The following is a 22,303-nucleotide window of genomic DNA, read 5'->3' as shown; positions in this document are numbered from 1 at the left end:
CCTTTCTCATAAAGCTTTTAAACAAAATGCTCATTCTATTGAATTGTTAGTTTGCTTTTCTGGATAATTAACAGCATCAACGATATAAAAAAACTAAATGAAGAATCACATCGTAATAGTTATTGAGTGAAATGGTCCTACATGTTGTAAAAGACGTGTCATATCGCCAATATGATACTAAAAAATTGGAATTCGCATTGTCTTAAATTTTAAATCTACAGCGAAAGCAAAAATTCAAATCAATGGAGAGAAAGAGAATAAATTTTGGAATTAAATTATTTTTAAGAGAATAAACAAATACATAGCACGGTGGCGCCATCTGACGAATGAGTTTTATACCAATACCCTCATGAGTAACATATCCCCTCTATAGTTGACAGCTCATCGGCTTTTGGGCGGTCTGCACTTGAGCCAATCACGGAGTTGGACTAAAGAGAAAGTGGCCTGTCCAGCCCTGCGATTGGCTGATCGTTTGCTCATTCGTTCTACCATGAGCGCCATTGGTCGTAGCGTGCGGTGACGGCGGTTGACGGCGGCGAGTATTGATGCGTCAAGTAGGGGTAGGTGTAAGTAGCAGTGCCTATAAATACGCGATCAGAGCACGTGTTAAAGCAGTAGATCTTTGAATTCCAAAGTATACCTCAGCTCCAGCTGTGCCTTGCAAGCAAATCATTGTTTGAGACATATATATCCGTTGAGCCGTTCCGACTGTTTTGGCGGTAAGCCTCTCGAGAGAGTGCCTGTCATCGTTCATCGCAGTGCAAACGCAAACTCTGTCGTTGTCAAAAAAAAGAATAAGTACGTAAACGGTATACTTACTTCTATGTCGTTTTCTTGTATTTCGATTAACTTTTACCGAGGCATGGATACTATAATTCATGTGGCACTTTGTTTATTCAAGTATGTCGTACAGTTACTTAATTATTTATTTTGTTTTCGTTCTCCACAGTGCCGTCGAAAAAAAAAGTGACCAATACCTCTAACAAGCGCAAATCTCCGGATTCGCAAGCCAACGTAGCCATGCCTGTGAAAAAGGCTAAAACCTCCGGAAAGAAGCCTGAAGTATCCCAAAATAATGGTATGTAATTTTTCCAAGCATATTGCAGGAACTTTCTGTGGTTTGCATGAGCAGCAAGGTAAACGCAGTCTTTCGTGTTTCCACACAGCTTTGTATAGTTCAATTGATTAACGAATTACAAGAACCTAGTGTTCCCTAGATAAACGATATATTACATTTTTCAGGGCCACTAAAGATAAAAGTGACCAACAAGCGCAAATCTCCAGATTCGCAAGCCAACGTAGCCATGCCTGTGAAAAAGGCTAAAACCTCCGGAAAGAAGCCTGAAGTATCCCAAAATAATGGTATGTAATTTTTCCAAGCATATTGCAAGAACTTTCTGTGGTTTGCATGAGCAGCAAGGTAAATGCAGTCTTTCGTGTTTCCACACAGCTTTCTATAGTTCAATTGATTAACGACTTACAAGAACCTAGTGTTCCCTAGATAATGATATATTAAATTTTTCAGGGCCACTGAAGATAAAAGTGACCAACAAGCGCAAATCTCCAGATTCGCAAGACAACGTGGCCATGCCTGTGAAACGGGCTAAAACCTCAAGAAAGAAGCCTGAGGTATTCCAGAATGATGGTACGTAATTGTTTGTTTTGCAAAATTCCAGGCACATTGCAGGAACTTTTTGTGGTTTGCATAATGAAACGTGGATGCAGTCTTTCTTGTTTCCACATTGATGACATTTAATGATCTAGTGTTCCCCGATTAATAATAAGTAACAACTTTCAGATCCTAAAGTTAAAGAGCTTCTCCGTCAAGTGACCACAAGTGGTATCATTCTTACCTGCGGTCAAGGAGACACAGGCCAACTTGGCTTGGGTGACGACATCCTGGAAAAAACACGGTTTGCTCAAGTGCCACACTTCCTGAATATGGTTTCCATAGCAGGAAGTGGTATGCACAACGTTTGCCTCACGGATGAGGGAAAAGTAGTCACGTTCGGCTGCAACGATGAGGGAGCCCTCGGTAGAGACACAACCGAGGGCAGTGAAGCTACTCCTGGACTCGTGGATTTACCTGGACGTGCGATTCAGGTGACGGCAGGAGACTCGCACAGTGCCGCGTTAATGGAGGACGGAAGAGTTTTCGTTTGGGGATCCTTTCGGGTGAGTAATCAATTTCCCAAATCATAGTTATAATCCATACAATTTCCATTAAATTCATACATAATAACAGATGGTACAATTAGTTGTATGTTGTTTACTAAAATTGAAACAATTTTTAGGATTCACATGGAACACTTGGACTATTGACGAAAAACAAAGAAAGTGCTCCAGTACAAATTTTATCCAATAAAAAGTTCATTAAAATTGCTTCTGGATCCGACCACTTAGTTTTACTGGATAATACCAGAAAAGTTTTAACCTGTGGTTGCGGTGAGCAGGGCCAACTTGGACGGTTACCTGAACGAAAAACCGATAGACACAGTGGTCGAGGTGGTAACAAATTGCTGACACCTGATCAAGTTTATTTCAAAATAAATAAAAAAGTAGAAATTGAAAACATATGGGCCGGTAGCTATGCTACCTTTGCCAAGGATGCGAATACGGATAATCTGTATGTATTTGGCCTAAATAACTACGGTCAAATTGGTACGTTAAGTATTGTATGAGTTTTTAATATTTAATTTCAATCTTATTTTAATTTTTAATTTTGTATTCAATTGCAGGTCTCAAAAATTGCGACAAGTCCTTCCACCCTAAAGTGTCAGATACGTTTAGTGGACGTAAATGGGTTCAAATTAGCTCGGGACAGCATCACACTATTGCTTTAGACGATAAAGGGCAAGTGTACGTTTTGGGAAGGAAAGAGTATGGAAGACTAGGTCTTGGCATTATGAGTGAAGATGCCACAGAACTTGTACTCGTACCCAAACTAAGTAATACCAAATGCATAGATGTTGCAGCTGGTACTGCTCAGTCTTTTGCTGTAACAGAAAACGGTAAATAAGTACTACAACCTCTCGACTAATCACACTATATAAAGTAAAAATTTATCTATAAGCTCGAAAATTTTGTTACAGGAAAACTATACGCCTGGGGAATGGGCTCTGAAGGCCAGCTTGGTACTGGAGAAGAAGACGATATTTTAGAACCCAGATTAATTGAATCCAAATATGTGAAAGAAGTTGAGGTTCTTCGAGTTTCTGGCGGAGGACAGCATACTATTATTCTTGCAAAGAAAAGCATCGAATAATTATTTGTATATTTCAAAACTAGGATCAAGACATACATTTTAGTTAGTTTTTTCTTTCAATGAATTCTAGATTACTTAAATATTTAGTTATTATGGAAATACGTAATTAGTGGTATCAAAACCAAATGTCAATTTGAACATCTTAGTGTGTTGTTGCTTTGATACACGTTGGTGTGATTATTATTTTTAAAAAATTTAGTGACTTGGAAATTTACAGTGAATAATCATATTTATCGTAACAATAATGTGAGGTGCTAAAGTTACTACTGATTCGAGGCGTACGATTCTTACTTATTATTTATGGTCAACTACGGACTTGTGTAACAACTACTGCATGCCCAAATCTTTGAATAAGTTGTCTGCACGATTAGTACCATGATAGTATACATATGTAATTAATTGTATAAATGTATAAAGATTTTAATGAACTTGTTACAATATTTTGAATTGTAAGATTTTTACAACAGTTATCATTTTGTTTGTTACTACTAGCAACATCGTATCTTAAGTGCAGAAGCTAGATATTATCTGACTATTTTGTCGGTATCTTTTTTTGATGTATTTACGCGGTTATTTGTGCCCTTACATAAATGAATGAAAATTTGTACTTTGGTTAAAGTACGGTATTATATTTTTAGCATTTTGTGACTCTTTAAAGGATGTTGAGACGTTAATGTTAATCTGTGCCTTGCGATGTGAAAATATCCATCTCTTGTAAAATAGTGTTTTTAATAAAAATTTTTCGTATTGTTTACTATGAAGCTATTGTTTTATCACTTGAAATTTAACTAAACCCTGTCATCTTTTAAAAAAGACTTGGACAAGACTACGAAAATCATTTGGAACAAGGGAAACCTAAGTTTACTGATGGATACCTTACAAAAAGTCTTAAAATAATGAGAACACTACAGATATTGGCTGAGAAAAGTAAAATTGAAAATTTGTTTGCTTAATTTTGCTCACTGAAAAAGTCACATTTATACCTGCAAGATCTATAAAAACGTTGTCGTTGGGCTGTTAATTTTAAATGTCACTGCTTTTAGTCAGGCCAGCCTGCGATGCACCGTAACAGGCCCTGATCAAGAAACCCAGACGTCTCTAAGTAACAGTATATATATTATATACTTCAGTTTCACCTCCTTTTTCTATTCAATGTGGACGCGTCAGGTCAATTTTTGATTAGTTGAATTAAACTGTGATTCGTATTTTTAATAACTGAATTAGTTAAAATTAAACTCGTTATGGTAAGATCTCAATAACAGAAAATATTTCTTATTACAGCTAATTGTCTAGTCTCCAGTGGGGGCTTTGCGTCATTATTTGGAATATTATCATTACAAATCTTAGTATAGGTTAGAATGCTGTAAATAAACCTGATTGAAATATTTGTTGGATTTGTCACTGTTCAAATAGTTTTGTCACTGACATCTAAAAAATAGCAGAATATGAGTGTTGTTATATTTAAGAGATTAAAATATGTTTGTGCATTTTCAAACCAACAATGTGAGTAAATTATTGGGAACTGGAATTCTTCTAGGCAAGTTTAAAGGCTGAAAATCCAGAGAAGCCAGTCCAGGAAACCGCACCTATCCATAGGATCCGAATCACTCTTACATCGCGAAATGTTCGTTCCCTTGAAAAAGGTAATGAATATCTGGTTTGGTGATTATACTTTATTACTTGAGTTGCCCAATTTCTCGTTGTACAATGTATTGTGGTGTATTTTTAGTGTGCTCGGAATTAATTCAGAGAGGCAAAAAGCAGAAGCTGAAAGTGAAGGGACCAGTTCGCATGCCTACTAAAATCCTGAGGATAACGACTCGGAAAACACCCTGTGGAGAGGGTTCCAAGACATGGGATCGTTTTCAGATGCGCATCCACAAAAGGGTCATTGATTTGTACTCACCCTCTGAAATTGTCAAACAAATCACGAGTATCAACATTGAACCTGGTGTAGAAGTTGAAGTAACCATCGCTAATGATTAAGCTGAACCTTATTTTTACTTTTACAATTATTAAAAATAATTTTTCAGTATTTGCTTGTACTTATTACTTTTTAACCCCATGTTTTCATTGCCTTAGGTAATACATTATATTTGAGTTTTTTCCTATTTTTAATAATACTTACAGACTTAGTCAATATCATAACAAAGCGAGGTGTATAATATTCAGACTTACAATTTTGGATGGATGTTTGAAAAAAAATAGTCTAACAGATATCATTTTTTCAGCAATTGCTGATGAATTATTTATTAATCTTACTCAGAGCAGTAAGCCAATAAACTCGTGTATTTTTACTACAATTGGATATTAAGAATTGTCTACAACATTACATACAAAACTCAAAATACAATTGACAAAGCTTGTGAAATTGATTTTTACTTTATACAGCTCAAGTATCACTTAAAATCCTTAATAATACCAAGTATGAATGTAGAAATAAGAATTTTTACCTTTTTACTCCTAAAACTTTTTTGCCACTAACGCATAAATATAGCTAACTCGTAATAATTATAAATAAACAATAAGCAACAAAACGAAACGTATAATCATCGTGGCATTGACAGTTGTCGACACTTAACTTTAGGCCTTTTTTCTTCAGTTGTCTCTTTTAGACTACTTAATTTATTTATATATTTGATCGTTATTCAAGATTTCCCTAACACAAATTTTGCTATTTACATATTATATAAGTCAACGGTTTATTACAACTATAAAGTTAAAGGGCTGTGCTTCTGTGAGTTAATGGTAAAAGGTCCAAGGATTGTAATTTTGTAAATATGGTAGATTTTATAAGCTGTATAAGATAAGTAGAATATTTATTTACTTGTAGAGTTCAATTATTTAAAAAAAGATAGATTATAAACTTGCCGCAAAAGGCATAAAAAATGTCAACTGTTCATCGCCTATTTATAAGACTATTTGCGGCTGGTTTATAATTAACAAAGTGACTTTACTGTAAATAGCAGTAATTATTTTGATCAGCGCCATCTATCGGTCTTTATTTTTTGTTCAAAAGTGGCTCCTAAAATTCTCAATCAGAGCAATCAGGATTAGAGCCATTTCATCAATTGTAAACCAGCCGCAACTTACGATAAAGCTATAAAATAAAAAAACAACGATACGTGTGTTTTTGGCGGCAAGTTAACAATATATCTTTTACTCAAAAATTTATCTTTAAAAGTATAAATACATAGGAGGTCGATTTTTGGTAGAAAATACATTGTTAACTTGCCGCCAAAAACACATATATTGTTATTTTTTTATTTTATAGCTTCATCATGAGTTGCGGCTGGTTTATAATCGACTAAATAGCTCTAATCCTGATTGCTCTGATTGAGAATTTTAGGAGCCACTTACGGCCAAAAAATCAAGACCGGTAGATGGCGCTGATCCAAATAATTATTGCCATTTACAGTAAAGTCACTTTATTGATTATAAACTAGCCGCAAATAATCTGATAAATAGACGATAAATAGTTGACATTTTTTATGCTACTTGCGGCAGGTTTACAATCTATTTTTTCATCCAAAAACCGACTTCTACAAGTAAATAAATATTCTACTTATCTTCTACGGCTTATAAAATCTACCATATTTACAAAATTACAATACTTTAGACCTTTTACCATTAACTCATGGAAGCACAGCCCTGTAACTTTATAGATTAAATAAACAGTTAACTTATATAACACGTACATACCAACATTTGTGTTACAGAAATCTTGAACAACGATTAAATAGATACGTAAAGTAATAAGTCCAAAAGAGACAACTGAAGAAAAAAAGCTTAAAAAAGAAGTTCAGTCACACAGGAAGAGTCTCCTAGAAATGGAGCATTGGATCTCACTTAATGAGAGTTGTTTCAGACATACAGAATGTGAAAATTCATAGTTTTATGCTACGGATTTGTGTATATTTGTATAATAAAGAAAATTTGTTAATCAATCATAGAGCTTAATTTTTTTTACATTTAACAAAAATTTGATGATGATTTTACCATCAGCAAGTTGTTTTATATAAAAAATTCATTTTGATTAATCCTAAAAAATGTTGTAATGGTCCATGTTGGATTGAAAAACTTTGAGTCGCTGAAATCTGTAATATTTCTTTTCTTATGTACATATTATACATGTTACTGTGAAATATGTCACACATTCATGTTGTGAGGTTTTAATATTACAATAATTTGACAACGCACATGAATAAGTCTAAAAGAGACAACTAAAGAAAAAAAAGCCTAAAAAAAATGCACAGTCACACTAAGAGTCTCCTAAGAATAGAGCATTGGATCTCACTGAATAAAAAACACATTTACTACAAAGAAGTAAATTTGAAGTATTATAAATAAACAAAGAACCCAACCTTCTCTGATTAAGTGAGATCCAATGCTCTATTTTTAGGAGACTCTTCGTGTGAGACTGAACTTCTTTTTTAAGCCTTTTTTCTTCAGTTGTCTCTTTTAGACTACTTAATTTACTTATATATTTGATCGTTGTTCAAGATTTCCCTAACACAAATTTTGCTATTTACATATTATATAAGTCAACTGTTTATTATAACTATAAAGTTAAAGGGCTGTGCTTCTGTGAGTTAATGGTAAAAGGTCCAAGGATTGTAATTTTGTAAATATGGTAGATTTTATAAGCCGCATAAGATAAGTAGAATGTTTATTTACTTGTAGAGGTCAATTTTTTTATATAAGATAGATTATAAACTTGCCGCGAGTGGCATTGAAAATGTCAACTGTTCATCGCCTATTTATAAGACTATTTGCGGCTGGTTTATAATTAACAAAGTGACTTTACTGTAAATAGCAATAATTATTTGGATCAGCGCCATCTAGCGATCTTTATTTTTTGGCCAAAAGTGGCTCCTAAAATTCTCAATCAGAGCAATCAGGATTAGAGCCATTTAATCAATTATAAACCAGCCGCAACTCATGATGAAGCTAATAAATAACAAAAATAACGATACGTGTGTTTTTGGCGGCAAGTTAGCAATTCATCTTTTGCTCGAAAATTTATCTTCAAAAGTATAAATACATAGAAGGTCAATTTTTTGGTAAAAAATAGATTGTTAACTTGCCGCCAAAAACACATATATTGTTATTTTTTTATTTTATAGCTTCATTATGAGTTGCGGCTGGTTTATATATGATTAAACGGCTTTAATTCTGATTGCTTTGATTGAGAATTTTAGGAGCCACTTTTGGCCAAAAAATAAAGACCGCTAGATGGCGCTGCTCCAAATGATTATTGCTATTTACAGTAAAGTCACTTCATTACTTATAAACCAGCCGCAAATAGTTTTATAAATAGGCGATAAATAGTTGACATCTATAATGCTACTTGCGGTAAGTTTACAATCTATCTTTTATCTAAAAATCGAACTCCAAAAGTATAGATATTCTGCTTACATGGTTTAATATAAAATCGACCATATGGCACTTCTTAGAAGTGATGACTAATTACTATATTACTACACATGACTTTACTTAAATCTTACACCGTGCTCTTTTTACCAGAATAATAAAATCAGAAGCTGTATAGCTGTATTACGCAAATGGGACTATGGGACATGGCCCCATAGCAGTAGCGCCACTGCCCTAGGTTAATGTCCATATAGTGGTGAGTTTCAAAAACGGTGAGAGAAGACTAATGACAGTCAGCGCCAATAGCTTTTTGATGCTTTCACGTTGTGGCGTGATTTCAAAGTTTCGAGAGAAGGCTCTCAATCTCAAGGGCCGATCCCAATCCCAAATGCTGCCAGCAGTTCAGTGACGTAGGTCGTGGTAACGCCGCATTGTCGGGCGGCGCTAGCGTCTACCTGCACTAACTGTCGGTGAGTTCGTACCTAACCCTCATTCTTTCCTACACGTGTACTTGTACCGAAACCTGCTGGTTCAGCGCTGATCAATTATTTCTGTTAAATAAATTGATTATCTCGACCAGGAGGGTTTTATCAATCATGGTAAGTTTTTTCTGTGTAACTCGATATTATTTGATAATCAATATTCATAACATTCGCTGACAAAATAACCAATTATTTTTTGATTTTCAATGTTTATCATGCCTCATTTACTTAGTAATGTGTACATCCAGAAAATTGTTTTTGCTTATTTGATGTTGATATTTAAACAATGTATAAGTGCTTATAAATTACATATTTTATCCATTGTCAATCTTAATCGCTGGGAACTTTAATTCTCCTAGGCAAGTTTAAAGGCTGAAAATCCAGAGAAGCCAGTCCAGGAAACCGCACCTATCCATAGGATCCGAATTACTCTTACATCGCGAAATGTTCGTTCCCTTGAAAAAGGTAATGAATATCTGGTTTGGTGATTATACTTTATTACTTGAGTTGCCCAATTTCTCGTTGTACAATGTATTGTGGTGTATTTTTAGTGTGCTCGGAATTAATTCAGAGAGGCAAAAAGCAGAAGCTGAAAGTGAAGGGACCAGTTCGCATGCCTACTAAAATCCTGAGGATAACGACTCGGAAAACACCCTGTGGAGAGGGTTCCAAGACATGGGATCGTTTTCAGATGCGCATCCACAAAAGGGTCATTGATTTGTACTCACCCTCTGAAATTGTCAAACAAATCACGAGTATCAACATTGAACCTGGTGTAGAAGTTGAAGTAACCATCGCTAATGATTAAGCTGAACTTTATTTTTACTTCAATGATTATTAAACACAACTTCAAACTATTTATTGGCCCATTATTTTACTCCCATATTTCCAGTACCCATGTGAGAACAAAGTTTAGTTACCAAGATGCTTTTATTTGAATAAAAAATCTTTATTCTATACGAAAGAAAGAAATTTCATAATTTTTGTAAAACAAAATTTATCACAAGTATATAAGGCACTTGAACTATGGACAGTGATCATTGGAACTTTCAAATCGTAAAATTACTCTTCCAAATTTTTAAGTAAGTTCTATAATGATACATATAAACATTTTATTAACAATTAACATTATTCAGTACGATATGAGAAAGGTCATTCCATAAAATTTTTTATCAATACTCTGAAAAATTTTTTATTTGTAAAATTACGATGTACAGTGTAGATTTTTCTCACTTAGAAAAATCTGATGTGTTGACTCACTCTTATACAATGTTTGACTTTCACTGTATCCTGTTTTTTGTAAGCAAGTTTAATCCTCTCCCCCAGATTCATTGTCTTTCTCATCATTTTCATTGCCTTCGCCGCCACTAAAATCACCACCGCCCATACCTTCAATTTCCTCTTCGTCATCATCACCTGCAACTTCAGCATTTTCAAGTTCAGCTTTCTCCATTTGTTTAGCCAGTTCAGCTTCATCTGTTGCAGTAACGACTTTTGGCTGTGAATAGTAATAAATTATAAGTAATTTAGTAGTTGGTTATTTATATTGCAAAAAAAGGAAAAATAGTTATGCATACAGCCATTTGCACTTTAAACACACCACCCATGGCTGTGATTTTTTTCTCAATAACTTCAATTGCATCATTTAGAGCTTGCAACCCATCAGTTTTTTCTGGTGTTGACGTTGTCATAACATAGAGTGGAGGGGCTATCAAATTGATTTTGATGGGAAGCTCTTCCGTAGACAAAGCCAAGCCAGCTTTCAAAGAAGCTTTAACAGCATCTATACCTTCGTATCCGTAACAAGCAACTTCGACGTCTGCTCGAATTTTAACTGCTTGAGATGTCAATTTTCTCTTAATGTTGTTAAGTAAAACTTCCTTTGTATGCTCATCAAGATCGCACTCAGCTAAAATTGATGGATCCCTGTTAAACATGACAATTTTCTTTCAGCTTAAGGTAATCAATATAAAAATTGTACTACGGCAATCAGAGTTAATTTACTTACACAACTGACTGCTTAAAGTAATCATAAGCAGATGCTTTTTGTTTCTTGTACTTTTCTTCAAAATGCCATGCTGTTTTTTGATAAAGTTCCTCCAACTGTTCATCTGTTTCATAGTGCAAAAGTTCAGCAACGTGTCTTAGAATAGAATTCACGGATTTTGCTTTGGCATATCGTTCCGTACACTTTTCTACATCTTCAGCGGATACTCTTCTTTTACTCAAGTCAATGTAACCTTAATGATTAATATTTAGTGAATATTATCACACGAGTACTAAGAAAAAAAATGGACAATTGTAATGATAGAACTCAACAAACCTTTCTCTTTATCAACACGTATGACAACAACTGGTTCGGTTTTACCTACTCTAATTAATTTGTTAATAGATCGGATACGTCTCCTGGACAATTCCGAAAGCAAGATCATGCCCTCGATGTTGTTGTATTCTAATAGATGCACATAAGCACCCATTTCAGCTATACTACGGACGTTGACCATCACAACATCCTCAACCTCTGGATACTTTTCTTTGTAAAAACGACACGACAACACCATTTTAACTGAAAATAATAAATTAGTTTTGTATGCACTGGTTTACACATGAGGTTTTCATAAAATTTATTTCGATTTTTTGAAATCAGGCCACTCAAGAGGATTTATCAAAAAACAAAATGCTCATGTTCTTCAAGTTTTTGCAATGGAAAAAACAAGGTAAACGTAAGTATAGAGTAACAAACTGATGATGTTTAACTTTTATTTCCAAATAAACTGGAAAAGACACAACACCAGCTGATATTAATAATTACCACATGAAAAAATGACTTACTAATGTATAGGTTAGATTATTTGGAAGGTAAAAAATAACGTTAGTACAATACTACAGTAGCCTGTTCTATTGTGAAAAAAGCCTATTTTATTGAAGATATCAACTGGAAATTGAATATCCGTTTTATACCTTGTTTATCACGTATAAACTGAGTAACACATGCATGCACAAACTAATCCTAAAAGGATATGCTCCAAGAAAGCAAGCACCGCTAACGCTAACATGTGTGTGAGCTAAAAGTCAAGCATATAGCAATATACTACATATACGTTTCTGCTGACATCGCTTTGGCCGGGGACGTGGGGCGCGGCGTGGGGCAAGGCTTGATCCTTCAATTGCCGTTTGTTGGTAAGCGTGCCCGCTCCAAAAATAAAAAATGATGCAATTTATTTTAATTTTTCTTATTCCCTACAGTTGTACGATTTATTAAGTGATTGGAATTTGATACTATTAAATTTATTGGAAAAACCAAATTTTTTAACCATTATACAATGAGGAAAAATTGTGCGACCCAGAATACTTAGGATACCATATAATTTATTGACTTTATTACAATAAATTTTTTGTAAATCATTAAATTCTTAACGGTCAGACTTTTTCGGCACAATTTACTATTTTTTAGTGAAAGAAAAAAAAGAAAAGAAAAAATAGTCACAGCATACTAAGATAAACAATTATATGCTGTGTAGAAAATCTTACCAAGGAATGAATCAATATTAAAACATGAATTTAGTTAGAACAACCGCGTACTTTTGTAAGTACATGTAAAAGGGATTAATAAAAAGTAATCATGATTAAATTTAATAAAGCAAATGAGTCGCGCGCAGAGAAATGGCACAGAGAGGGGAAGAATATGGGCAAATAAATGGGAATGCATCAGAAGAAGAGAGACGTAGTTGTGTGAGATGTGTGTGCTACTTTGTGTGCGTGCACACTGTGCACTTGTGCACTGTGCAAGCAGTGCAAGTGTGCAGTGGACTGGGGGCGCCACACTCCACAAGTCCACTCCACAGTCAATGAGTAAACGTGCAGACGTAAATAAGTACTGGAGTACCTAATAGGTACTAGGTAGGTAGTATACTTATACTTTGGTAAATTGTCGCGTTGTTGTGTTGTTGAGAGACTCGAAGAAGCGAAGAAGAAAAACATGGCGTCGTCGACGCTGCCACCCTGCCAATCGCCCGAACCCAAGGACTCAAAAATTTCAAGTCAGTGCTGGCAACTTTTCATTCCTATATTCTTGATCCAATTTCACCTAGCTGCTGTACACTCAGCTGTCTCTCTCGCACTTGTCAATCTGTAATTGTTTATGGCTATGAATTCAATAAGTTCTTTGCTCTCTTTCAAAGAGACTCTTTGGCCACAACTTTAAAATGCATCAACTCTTTCCGTGGAGAAAATAAGTCGGCTGCCGCGATAAGACGATGTTGTACTCACCCCCAGCCAGGATCATTTTTCGTTCATCAATCTTTCGGAATCCGCTGTTACTTTACGAAATTCGGGATAAACATCGCTGGGGGTTTTTACTGCAGTTGTTGAATCAACAATGATGTATGAGACAAGATTGCTTGACGTAATTTTTTTATCTGAAAAATTTGTTGTTTTATTGACAGATTTGACACACCTGCAGGGGTAAGGTACATAGGTACTCAGTTGTACCCTACAATGTGGGAAAATGGGTTTTTGCACTAAATTACACGCGTGTGTTTTTTTGTTTGTTTGATTTTCATAATGGCTATCTTCAAATTTTGTTAAAACAATGAATTTGCAGTATGTTTTTTGAACAATACGTTCAGAACTTGTTAATTTTTTATTTTTCACTTGCATTACATTTTACCATAGTTTAACATGTGTTATTGAAGTAGTATCTAATATTTTAAATTATATTTTCCACTTGAAGAAGTAGCAGACATGCCAGTAGAACATGATAAACAGAAGCATAACTGCCTACTTTGCAATGGCAAATTAGGAGCTACATCTAGAAGCGTCGTCAGTATTTTTGGAGAAAATGCTCTTACAACTTCAGAAAATTTTATTGTTGACGTTCTCTTCTTCATATTGCAACAACCTATCAAAGAAAATTCTCATTCATCAGTGATATGTAAAAAATGTTTAAAGCTAGTGAATGAAGTGAGTTGTTCATTTTTTACTGAGCTGTTGCAAAACTGCTATTAAATTTTTTATTTCTGTTACCAGGTTGATGAATTAAACACCAGGTTGAAGAAGTTAAAACAAGGAATTAGTGATTCTTTTAAGAAAACTTTAGACAGAGTATCAAATGTTAATACACCAAATGAATCTGTAGATCACGATTACATTGAAAATGTGGAAAATTTCGAAACAGTGCCAATTGTCAAACTGGAAAAGCTTACAGAAATGAAAAAAAAAGAAAACAGCTTAAACATTTCAGAAACATGTAAGGATAAGGAAGTAAGTTTCTTATTTTTTAAACTAACCTTTTATTTTGAATAAATTTCATACATTATGAATGACTATTTCAGTCTAAAGTAAATAAAGCAATAAAAAAGAAAAAAGATAAACACTGTGGTAATCACGTAGATTCTAGTGATAATAATGACAATGATACCCACAATGATGACAATGAAGAAAATGTCGAAGATAATGATGATGTAGATTTTTATAATGGTAAAGCAGGTATCGAAGAAGTTTTGGTGGAAGAAAAAAATATTAAGAAATTGATCAAAAGTGAGAAAAAGGAAAACGTTGTAGAGGTATGATACATTCAAATTTCAGTCAACAGTTTCTATTACTTTTGTGCTGACTGACGACTAACTTTAACATTTTTTAGTTGGCTGTGAAATTAGAAGACGGTTACAAATGTAACAAGTGCACGAGTGATGAAAAAAAAGATGCTAAGGAAATAATTACCCATTTGAAAAATGAACATGACGCTCGGCTGTACATATGTGATGTTTGCGGAGAAATGTTTACCAAGAGAACTAATTTATCAAAACATTTTGATGAACACTGCGCAAATGAATCAGGTGATTTCCAGTGTGAAGTGTGCAATCGAATATTCAACAATCTAAGGCTCTTCCGAATACACAAACGCATCCATTATCCTCAGATAAAATCCTGGTCGTGCGATATTTGCGGCAAACGCTATAGTTCTAAAAATTTACTTGATGAACACATGAATATTCACACTGGAAAGCGCCCATACGTTTGTCATGTATGTAATAAAGATTTCACGTCCAAATACACACACCGTGCACATGTCAAGACTCATGAAATTAGGCCAAGGCCCTACACATGCTCTAAATGCCCTAAAACTTTCCTTAGTCAACAAAATTTATCCCAGCATTTAAAAACACATAACGGCATCAAGGATTTCGTTTGTTCAACCTGTGGTAAGACTAAAATATTCTAATATTTTTTTAGTCTGCAATACTTACAATACTCCATTGTTTTTCGATACTTACTTGTAAATTTTAGGAAAAGCATTTGGTTCAGCACACAATTTAGAAGTTCACAATATCGTTCACACCGGGTACAAACCATTCATTTGTCGTACGTGTGGCAAAGCATTTGCGCGCAAAGCAGAGATTCGCGATCATGAAAGAACCCACACAGGCGAAAAGCCATATCAGTGTGAATTTTGTGGTGCTACCTTCAGGTAAAGAAAATCATTAAAAATTATCTTTATACTAAATGTTAACTGTTGAAATAAATTCATAATAAATCATAAATTTCAGCCAGAGATCAAATTTGCAATCTCACAAAAGAGCAACGCACTACAACGACAAAAGGTATAAGTGTGACGACTGTGGAAAAGGTTTCAAAAGAAGAAGACTATTAGATTACCATATTAAGGCTGCACATACCGGCGAACGACCCTACAAATGTCCAACGTGCTCGGCAACATTTGTTTACCCTGAGCACTTTAAGAAGCACATGCGCATTCATACAGGGGAAAAGCCTTTTTTATGCGAGGTAATTAATTTTTAGATAAATCATAATTATGAATCCTTTCCAGTTGATCAATGTATGCATTTCTTTGGCTTAGGTTTGTGGAAAAGCCTTCAACAGTCGGGATAATCGAAATGCTCACAGGTTTATTCATAGTGATAAAAAGCCTTATGAATGTTTAATTTGTGGAGCAGGATTCATGCGAAAGCCATTATTGTATGCCCACATGCAATCACAAGTAATTCATCATTAAAATAATTTAACTATTCCCACTTTGAAACAATTGCTTCACGACAAATGATTCCTTTCAGGGCCATTTGAACGATACTATTATTGTTAATCAACCCAGATTGACTGCGGAAGAAGAGATTATACTTCAGGACAATAGGATTCATTTAGTTATGCAGGGTGATGAAAGTCAGGTAAATTTATATGAACATATGTTTTTCACGTTTGTATTCATTTATCTGCCAGATTTGTGTTATTTTATGTTGATGGTATTTTAGCCGAGCGAAAACGCACATATGATTCTTGCTGAACTGAAGGACAATCAAGTAATAGTTCAGGATGGATATCGGCATAAAATTCTAAATTTTGCAGGAACGAGTATTAATCGTGACCAGCTGAATCACCTTGTTATTGACGGAGAGGTGAAAATTAAAATATTTTTGTAGCCCATTGATGAGTAATATTAATGTCCATGTTTAATAATAATTGAAATATTTCAGATGTCCTTGGAAGAGGAAGAAGACGAAGACGAAGAATCCAGCGTGATGAAGTGCGAAGAGGAGGAAGATGATCAGAACGTGGAAGAAGTTTATGGTTACCAGGATGATGAAGGCAACACCATTATTTTGCCACGGGGTACCGACATCAAACAGCTTCTCGCACAGGAAAATAAGGGGTTACAATTGGTACAGATCCGCGTACCGAGTGGAAGTAACATCGAGGACAGGGACGATCTACAAAGTTCTTGAGTGTAAAAAAGGGAAGCCAGTCTACTACACCGTGTTTTGTAGTCTCGCAGATATTTTTGACTCTGTACATATATATATTTTTTTGAATGTTATCATTGCAACAATTATTACAATGCTTTTTAGATACTTACACTTGTCAGCCAGACAAAAGAGCGTCGATATTTCACGCCCAAGATGTAAAATAACTTGAGTCTTTAATTTTGTAAGAAGTATTAAGTGTGTATTGAAGTGTAGAAATACACAATTGAATTTCATATAAATTCCAGGCCGACTTCTCGACTTTAAATCACCATCACAATCAATGACTCCGTCTCTGGAACGATAGAGGCCATCTCACGTCACACCGCTGAGTTATGCGATTCTGCTGCAGCTTAACTGCAGCTGCCCTTTGTCTCGCGGAATGATTTTTCGTCCCTTCGATTCAGCGCGCTCTTCACACTCCGAAGTCTCAGAAAAGAGGAAATCCGCAAGCGCGTGCGAGGACAATTAAAAGGCGATTTGACCGCGCGCGGAAATCCGAGCTCCTGTTCGAATATTACTCACGCTCAATTAAACTTTTCGAGCGCTTTCTCGCGTAGCAATTAATCGCCGCCAGAAAGAGGGAGGGACGAGTATGGGCCTACTACAGCTGACTTCGATTCCTCGTCATTTGTCAGGCCAGGGGGAGCGCGCATTGTTCCGGAAACCCTTGGAGCTCTTCTAAATTACTCGCGCCTCTGCTCGGCTCTTTTGGGTTTGCGGTATATACATACACATCCTAATGCGCTCCGCCGCGAGAAAATGAAATAATCGAGTCGAGGGAAGTGGGTCTTTCTCCACTGTCACCCTCTCCCCCCACGGCACCGAGACAAAGGAATTTTCGTAGAAATTAACTCTTTTGACGAGGAGGCGCGCGCGTATACCGAATTGTTAGCCAGTGGGTATGAAATTGTCCTTCTGGAGACCGTGTTCTCGAATTAATAGGGGGGAAGAATCTCCTACTTTTTTTTTTTTTATATACATTCCCCTACCCTTTCGCTGAAATTAAATTTCAAGTAGCATTTTTCGTGCGACTGCGAAGCAATTACGCTTAGTAGTTTTTTTTTCTAACTCAAGGAATGTCGCTTTTAGCGTTGCTGCAATTATTAAAACTAATATCAGCGTAAGCGCAATTTTGTTTCGCTGGAGTTATTGAAATACATATTTGATATCAAGTTTCGAACGTTGTATCGTAAACTTTGCAAATTCACTCGAACGGCTCACATAATTATATGCTATATGTAAACGTTGGCGTAAATGTACAGAGCGTGGGTATAAAGCCAAAATGTTCCTCCAATTTCGCGCTATTGATAATTTCAACTAGTTATTAACAACTCGAGTTAATTTGCATGATATTCGACAAGTTTGGCAAAGTAGCCGCGATCGAAAACCCCCTTTTGGACCACTAAAGCAGGTTTACATGTTTTAAAATTAATTTTAAAACCATTTTCAATCGAAATCATTCGCGCTTTGAAATTTCGCGAAAGCCCGCGCGGAAACTCGTGAAAATTATCATCAAATGTATACGCAGTGTAAATTATACTTTACAGGTACACATTACCATACTTGTTGTCCATAATTTTCTTACACAATTTTTCACTATCAGTTATAATAATAAATCCTTTGATGTGTTCACTGCACTATCTGTCTCATCCTGTACGTCTCTAGTTACTTTTCACGCGAGCCGGGTCGTTGTAGTGGAACGATCGTCTTACCGATTTTTGATCGAGCCGATAATGTACAATTGAACAAAAGGAGGGTAAAGTTGTGTACAGAGTATAAACGAAAGTCCACACATATATCAATTGATAATATGCTCGCAAAGGTTCATTCCACGACAGTGGCAGCAGGATATAAGTATGGATTATAGTGAATATAGCCTTGACCACAGCCGAGGAGTGAGATGAGAATACGACGAGGGAGAAAACCCTTCCTTCCTTCAACTAGCGTCGATTAATTAATTGAGATCTAATTGAATGGCGCTGTATTTTGGAGGGTATATGTGTACCTACGTATAATATGCACGGCGAGATGGCGCCAAGGATGGATTTCGGGTTGCGCCTCTCTCTAGGGTGCGATGTTGCAGTGGAGTACACAACACTCATCTTAATGCATTAAGAGCCTCGAGGGCGTTTCGAGGCTTCGCTCCGGTATAGGTATATACGTATATATACATGCAAGGAGGGCGGGCGAGCGGTGAGTGGCTGACAAGGGAAATCGAGCGCGATTTGACACCCGCGTGCAGCTCGCCTCTGAGCTGGTATCGCTCACGGCTCCGTTCCCGAATTTAGCTCGATTTTTTTTTTTTTTTTTTTTTTTTTTTTTTTTACGAAGTAGGTATATAATGTACCTACTACAGGAATTTCGAACCGCTCGTCCTCTGCACGTATATATAAGCTTTATATCTACGACGAAAGGCTCTTTGGAAGATTGATAGGCCGTATAAATTTTCGTTGCGCTCACAGGCTACGTAAGCGACCTATGTGTCCGCGGGTGCATCAAAAATATTTTTCCATCCAATTAATTTAAAAGCATTTTTGTTAAAATCGAAAAGGTCAACTACATATATTTTAATTTACCTATACGTTTGTTCTTGCGCGTGAATTATCGAATTTTTTTTATGCATCTACGCACATACATACATATTTTTGATGATTTTTGTTAATTATTTGTGTTTAATTGGAGGATGTGCCTGATATGTTATATATATACACATGATTGTTCACCGTGAATATAATGATCGATGCTCGAAACGCCGACTTTCCAAGCTTGTACTAATTACTCGGCACAGAGGGGCTGTTGGTACCCTTCACTCAATGGTTTGTCAATTAAAATTTATTTCTCTCGTTTACTCAATTAAATTTTAACTCTGTAAATCAAATGAAAAATACAGATGTACCCACTACGTTTTACGTGGAAACGTGAAAATTGATTACGTTATTAAGTACCACTCGCTGTTTTCTTTAAAACTTTTTTTTTTTTTTTTTTTATTCCATGTCAATGATATTGTTCACAAATTACCAATAATAAACAATGGCCGTGTAAAACGTGTATGACTTGATTGCCGGATATTATAATACACACACGCGCTAATTGAATTTGCACCAACGAATGGCACAAATATTAAATTGGTAATGGCGGAAATAACAATTCATCGACAAATACGACAATAAATGATCAATGTGTGACATTCCGTTGATTGGTTTTCAAACAGCAATGCACGTATGACTTAATTATTAAACGCAGGATAATCAGAGGGAAAGTAAAAAAATTCGAATGTAAAAATCGTCAAAGTACCGGTAGGTACGAATCCCTGAAATTTTTCTCGTTATGAAACTCCCGAGTCTGTTTGAACTTGCCAATAAAAAGTGCGCTTTGTGTGGCAAAAAAAAAAAAAAAAAAAAAAAAAAATTAAAGACCAGAAAGAAAAATTTATCGATAACAAAAAAAACCCCCTGTGCTTCGTATACATCGAACGAACGAAATTTTACTAAAAACTGCGCTCCGACACAAGTCCAAAGTTTCGAGTCAATAAAAAGCTACGCCACATATACCCTATACCTCGATCACCGACGTTAGTCGTACGATACGTCGAGCGAAGCTTTGGGCAAATTTTTTTTTTTTTTTATCAATCACGCCCGAATCGAGCTTTTTCTGGTCACATTTACACGTAAAAACGTATATACACCGTAGAAGGACAACGATCGACGAACAAGGGGTATATAGGTATGACTCGACGAAATTTACCAAAGGGGGTGTATACAAGTATACACATAGCGGGTCACGAGGATTACAATGCATTGTGATGAAGGGAGGCGCATATGGGACAAGAAGACCAGCTGGAGAGCACCTGATGCGACACTATACATCCTGTTTTTATCCCCTTGCATAAATATATATGCATGGTTGTTATAGTGCAAAAGCTTGTCGACTTGCCTCGAGGACCCCCACCCCCGCATATCAAATTAATGATATATGCTCCCCTTTTCTTCTGGATACACCATCGTGTCACTATGTATAGTATACAGTGGGTGAGAAAATCAGCTCGCTGTGACTCCTGCAATCCAAAATAAACTATTGCTATGTATATAATACACGTACATTGAAACGGAGAAAATTTCCTCGCGTACAGTAGAGTTGAAGTGTACTTGAAAAAAAAAAAAAAAAAAACTTAAAAAAAATGAAGCAATGAATCATTATAAGAATTAGAGCGAAATAAAAATGGTGAAACATGGACCCGAGAATTGAGCGTCTCTCACGTGTCATCGGACAATTGTAATGGAAAGAGAGTCGAGGAGCTGTCGGAGAGGATTTGACGGAAAGTGGGATATATTTTACACGTGCATATATACATATATATTATGTATCTACATCCCCAGTCCCAGAGTATAGAGCCAAGTAATAATTAGTTCTGTTCGCGTTGGACGTGACAGCGCGTCGTCCAAGTGTATAAGTAGCCCATATGCATCGGGCGCGGACAGGTCTCTGTCGAGGGCTCGCGTGTATATATATATATACCTGTATGCGGGGAAAGGCGAAAGAGCAAGCCTTTGAGTCCGAGGGTCGATACCTCCCGGCGAGTATACGTGGCCGTCCGGGCTTTCGCAATTGCTCGGGATTAATTGTTCGGCCGAAGAGTGGCTTATAATCGATTTATGTACCTTCAATGGGACCCCCCCTGCTTTCCTCATTTTCTCTTCGCTTAGTTTTTTAATTTTTTTTTTTTTTTTTTTTTTTTTCCTTTCAATCGACTAGCTCTCCAGACGTCCCGGCGATAAGAGCCAATTCATTCACACACTTTGTCCCCGGGAGATCGAGCCGTATAGATTCGAAAGAGCGAAAGACAAGCCTGTCACTCGCAGGCGACTCGTTTGTTCCTCCTCTCATGCTACATGACGCTTTTTTTCTTTCCCCCCCTCTCACATTTAGATCCCATTAGCGCCGCGATCTCTATGTGTGCAGTATATACCCATCATTTTCCCTACTTATGGACTACGATTGCAAAAAAACCGATTTACCGATGTGACAATCGGTGCTCTCTCTCTCTCTATTATTTATACTAGAGTCTAATCGTAATATACGTAGCATCAAAACAGATTTCATTACAAAGAACGAAATTATTCTGTTTGTTGCTTGCTTCTTGCACAAGAAACAAAGACTGCATTATTTTTATTTTTTTATTATTTTTTTTTTTTACCAACGCGGTTGCACCCAATACTCTGTATAGGATATCCGATTCGCGTAAAATCCACGATGGAGAAAAATGTAAGGTATACAATATATATATTGACCATGTAACAACAACTGAAAACAAGAATCGTATTTTAAAATTCGTTTATTTCGAGAGTACTTGTTTGAAAAAAAAAAAAAAAAAAATTGACAACATATTACATTACAATAGCAAACAAGTAGTGTATACAAAAATA

General features: G+C 35.8%; 5 protein-coding genes across 6 annotated transcripts; 4 read left to right on the top strand and 1 right to left on the bottom strand.

The window, feature by feature from the left end:
• The first annotated feature begins 656 nt into the window (after positions 1–656).
• LOC149374502 (regulator of chromosome condensation-like) lies at positions 657–3,980 on the top strand. Its single transcript, XM_089592737.1, has 8 exons — positions 657–798; positions 950–1,078; positions 1,243–1,362; positions 1,526–1,645; positions 1,799–2,175; positions 2,295–2,661; positions 2,739–3,011; positions 3,093–3,980. Coding segments are annotated over exons 1-8 (1,560 nt in total). The 5' UTR covers positions 657–797; the 3' UTR covers positions 3,266–3,980.
• A 427-nt stretch (positions 3,981–4,407) lies between these two features.
• Positions 4,408–5,300, top strand: LOC106645495 (small ribosomal subunit protein uS10-like). Its single transcript, XM_014361377.2, has 3 exons — positions 4,408–4,509; positions 4,803–4,908; positions 4,995–5,300. Exons 1-3 carry the CDS (start codon positions 4,507–4,509, stop codon positions 5,249–5,251), a joined length of 366 nt encoding a protein of 121 aa, XP_014216863.2. The 5' UTR covers positions 4,408–4,506; the 3' UTR covers positions 5,252–5,300.
• A 3,787-nt stretch (positions 5,301–9,087) lies between these two features.
• LOC106645492 (small ribosomal subunit protein uS10) lies at positions 9,088–9,977 on the top strand. The gene is made up of 3 exons (XM_014361374.2): positions 9,088–9,237; positions 9,480–9,585; positions 9,672–9,977. Exons 1-3 carry the CDS (start codon positions 9,235–9,237, stop codon positions 9,926–9,928), a joined length of 366 nt encoding a protein of 121 aa, XP_014216860.1. The 5' UTR covers positions 9,088–9,234; the 3' UTR covers positions 9,929–9,977.
• Positions 9,978–10,303: 326 nt separating this feature from the next.
• Positions 10,304–12,186, bottom strand: eIF2alpha (eukaryotic translation initiation factor 2 subunit alpha). Its single transcript, XM_014361375.2, has 5 exons — positions 12,082–12,186; positions 11,444–11,686; positions 11,129–11,360; positions 10,698–11,046; positions 10,304–10,618 (listed from the first exon to the last, which is right to left on the bottom strand). Exons 2-5 carry the CDS (start codon positions 11,679–11,681, stop codon positions 10,430–10,432), a joined length of 1,008 nt encoding a protein of 335 aa, XP_014216861.1. The 5' UTR covers positions 11,682–11,686; positions 12,082–12,186; the 3' UTR covers positions 10,304–10,429.
• A 732-nt stretch (positions 12,187–12,918) lies between these two features.
• LOC106645490 (uncharacterized) lies at positions 12,919–17,119 on the top strand. Of its 2 annotated transcripts, none has more exons than XM_089592604.1 (11): positions 12,919–13,020; positions 13,853–14,082; positions 14,149–14,382; positions 14,454–14,684; positions 14,762–15,323; positions 15,409–15,589; positions 15,669–15,906; positions 15,980–16,120; positions 16,194–16,304; positions 16,389–16,532; positions 16,611–17,119. In XM_089592604.1, exons 2-11 carry the CDS (start codon positions 13,864–13,866, stop codon positions 16,857–16,859), a joined length of 2,310 nt encoding a protein of 769 aa, XP_089448730.1. In that variant the 5' UTR covers positions 12,919–13,020; positions 13,853–13,863; the 3' UTR covers positions 16,860–17,119. The 2 variants fall into 2 exon arrangements, with proteins under 2 accessions (XP_089448730.1, XP_014216859.2); XM_014361373.2 differs by having other exon boundaries at positions 12,919–13,160.
• The last annotated feature ends 5,184 nt before the right edge of the window (positions 17,120–22,303 follow it).

The sequence above is a fragment of the Copidosoma floridanum genome, unplaced genomic scaffold (assembly GCF_036245765.1).
Source record: "Copidosoma floridanum isolate Cflo_tuat_1 unplaced genomic scaffold, Cflo_Japanese_pri ptg000019l, whole genome shotgun sequence".
In the NCBI taxonomy this organism is placed as follows: domain Eukaryota; kingdom Metazoa; phylum Arthropoda; class Insecta; order Hymenoptera; family Encyrtidae; genus Copidosoma; species Copidosoma floridanum.
Note: the sequence above shows the minus strand (reverse complement) of the source record. Positions and strands in the feature narration are given on the sequence as shown.

Excerpts from the sequence above, each read along its gene's own strand:
- LOC149374502 (XM_089592737.1), top strand. Across the intron at positions 1,079-1,242 it reads TGAAGTATCCCAAAATAATG|GGCCACTAAAGATAAAAGTG; the intron begins GTATGTAATTTT and ends TACATTTTTCAG. Across the intron at positions 2,176-2,294 it reads TCGTTTGGGGATCCTTTCGG|GATTCACATGGAACACTTGG; the intron begins GTGAGTAATCAA and ends AACAATTTTTAG.
- LOC106645495 (XM_014361377.2), top strand. Across the intron at positions 4,909-4,994 it reads TGTTCGTTCCCTTGAAAAAG|TGTGCTCGGAATTAATTCAG; the intron begins GTAATGAATATC and ends GTGTATTTTTAG.
- LOC106645492 (XM_014361374.2), top strand. Across the intron at positions 9,586-9,671 it reads TGTTCGTTCCCTTGAAAAAG|TGTGCTCGGAATTAATTCAG; the intron begins GTAATGAATATC and ends GTGTATTTTTAG.
- eIF2alpha (XM_014361375.2), bottom strand. The coding sequence starts at position 11,681 with ATGGTGTTGTCGTGTCGTTTTTACAAAGAAAAGTATCCAGAGGTTGAG. Across the intron at positions 11,047-11,128 it reads TACTTTAAGCAGTCAGTTGT|GGATCCATCAATTTTAGCTG; the intron begins GTAAGTAAATTA and ends CATGTTTAACAG. Across the intron at positions 10,619-10,697 it reads TGTTTAAAGTGCAAATGGCT|CCAAAAGTCGTTACTGCAAC; the intron begins GTATGCATAACT and ends TACTATTCACAG.
- LOC106645490 (XM_014361373.2), top strand. The coding sequence starts at position 13,100 with ATGGCGTCGTCGACGCTGCCACCCTGCCAATCGCCCGAACCCAAGGAC. Across the intron at positions 14,685-14,761 it reads AAAAGGAAAACGTTGTAGAG|TTGGCTGTGAAATTAGAAGA; the intron begins GTATGATACATT and ends AACATTTTTTAG. Across the intron at positions 15,324-15,408 it reads TTTCGTTTGTTCAACCTGTG|GAAAAGCATTTGGTTCAGCA; the intron begins GTAAGACTAAAA and ends TGTAAATTTTAG.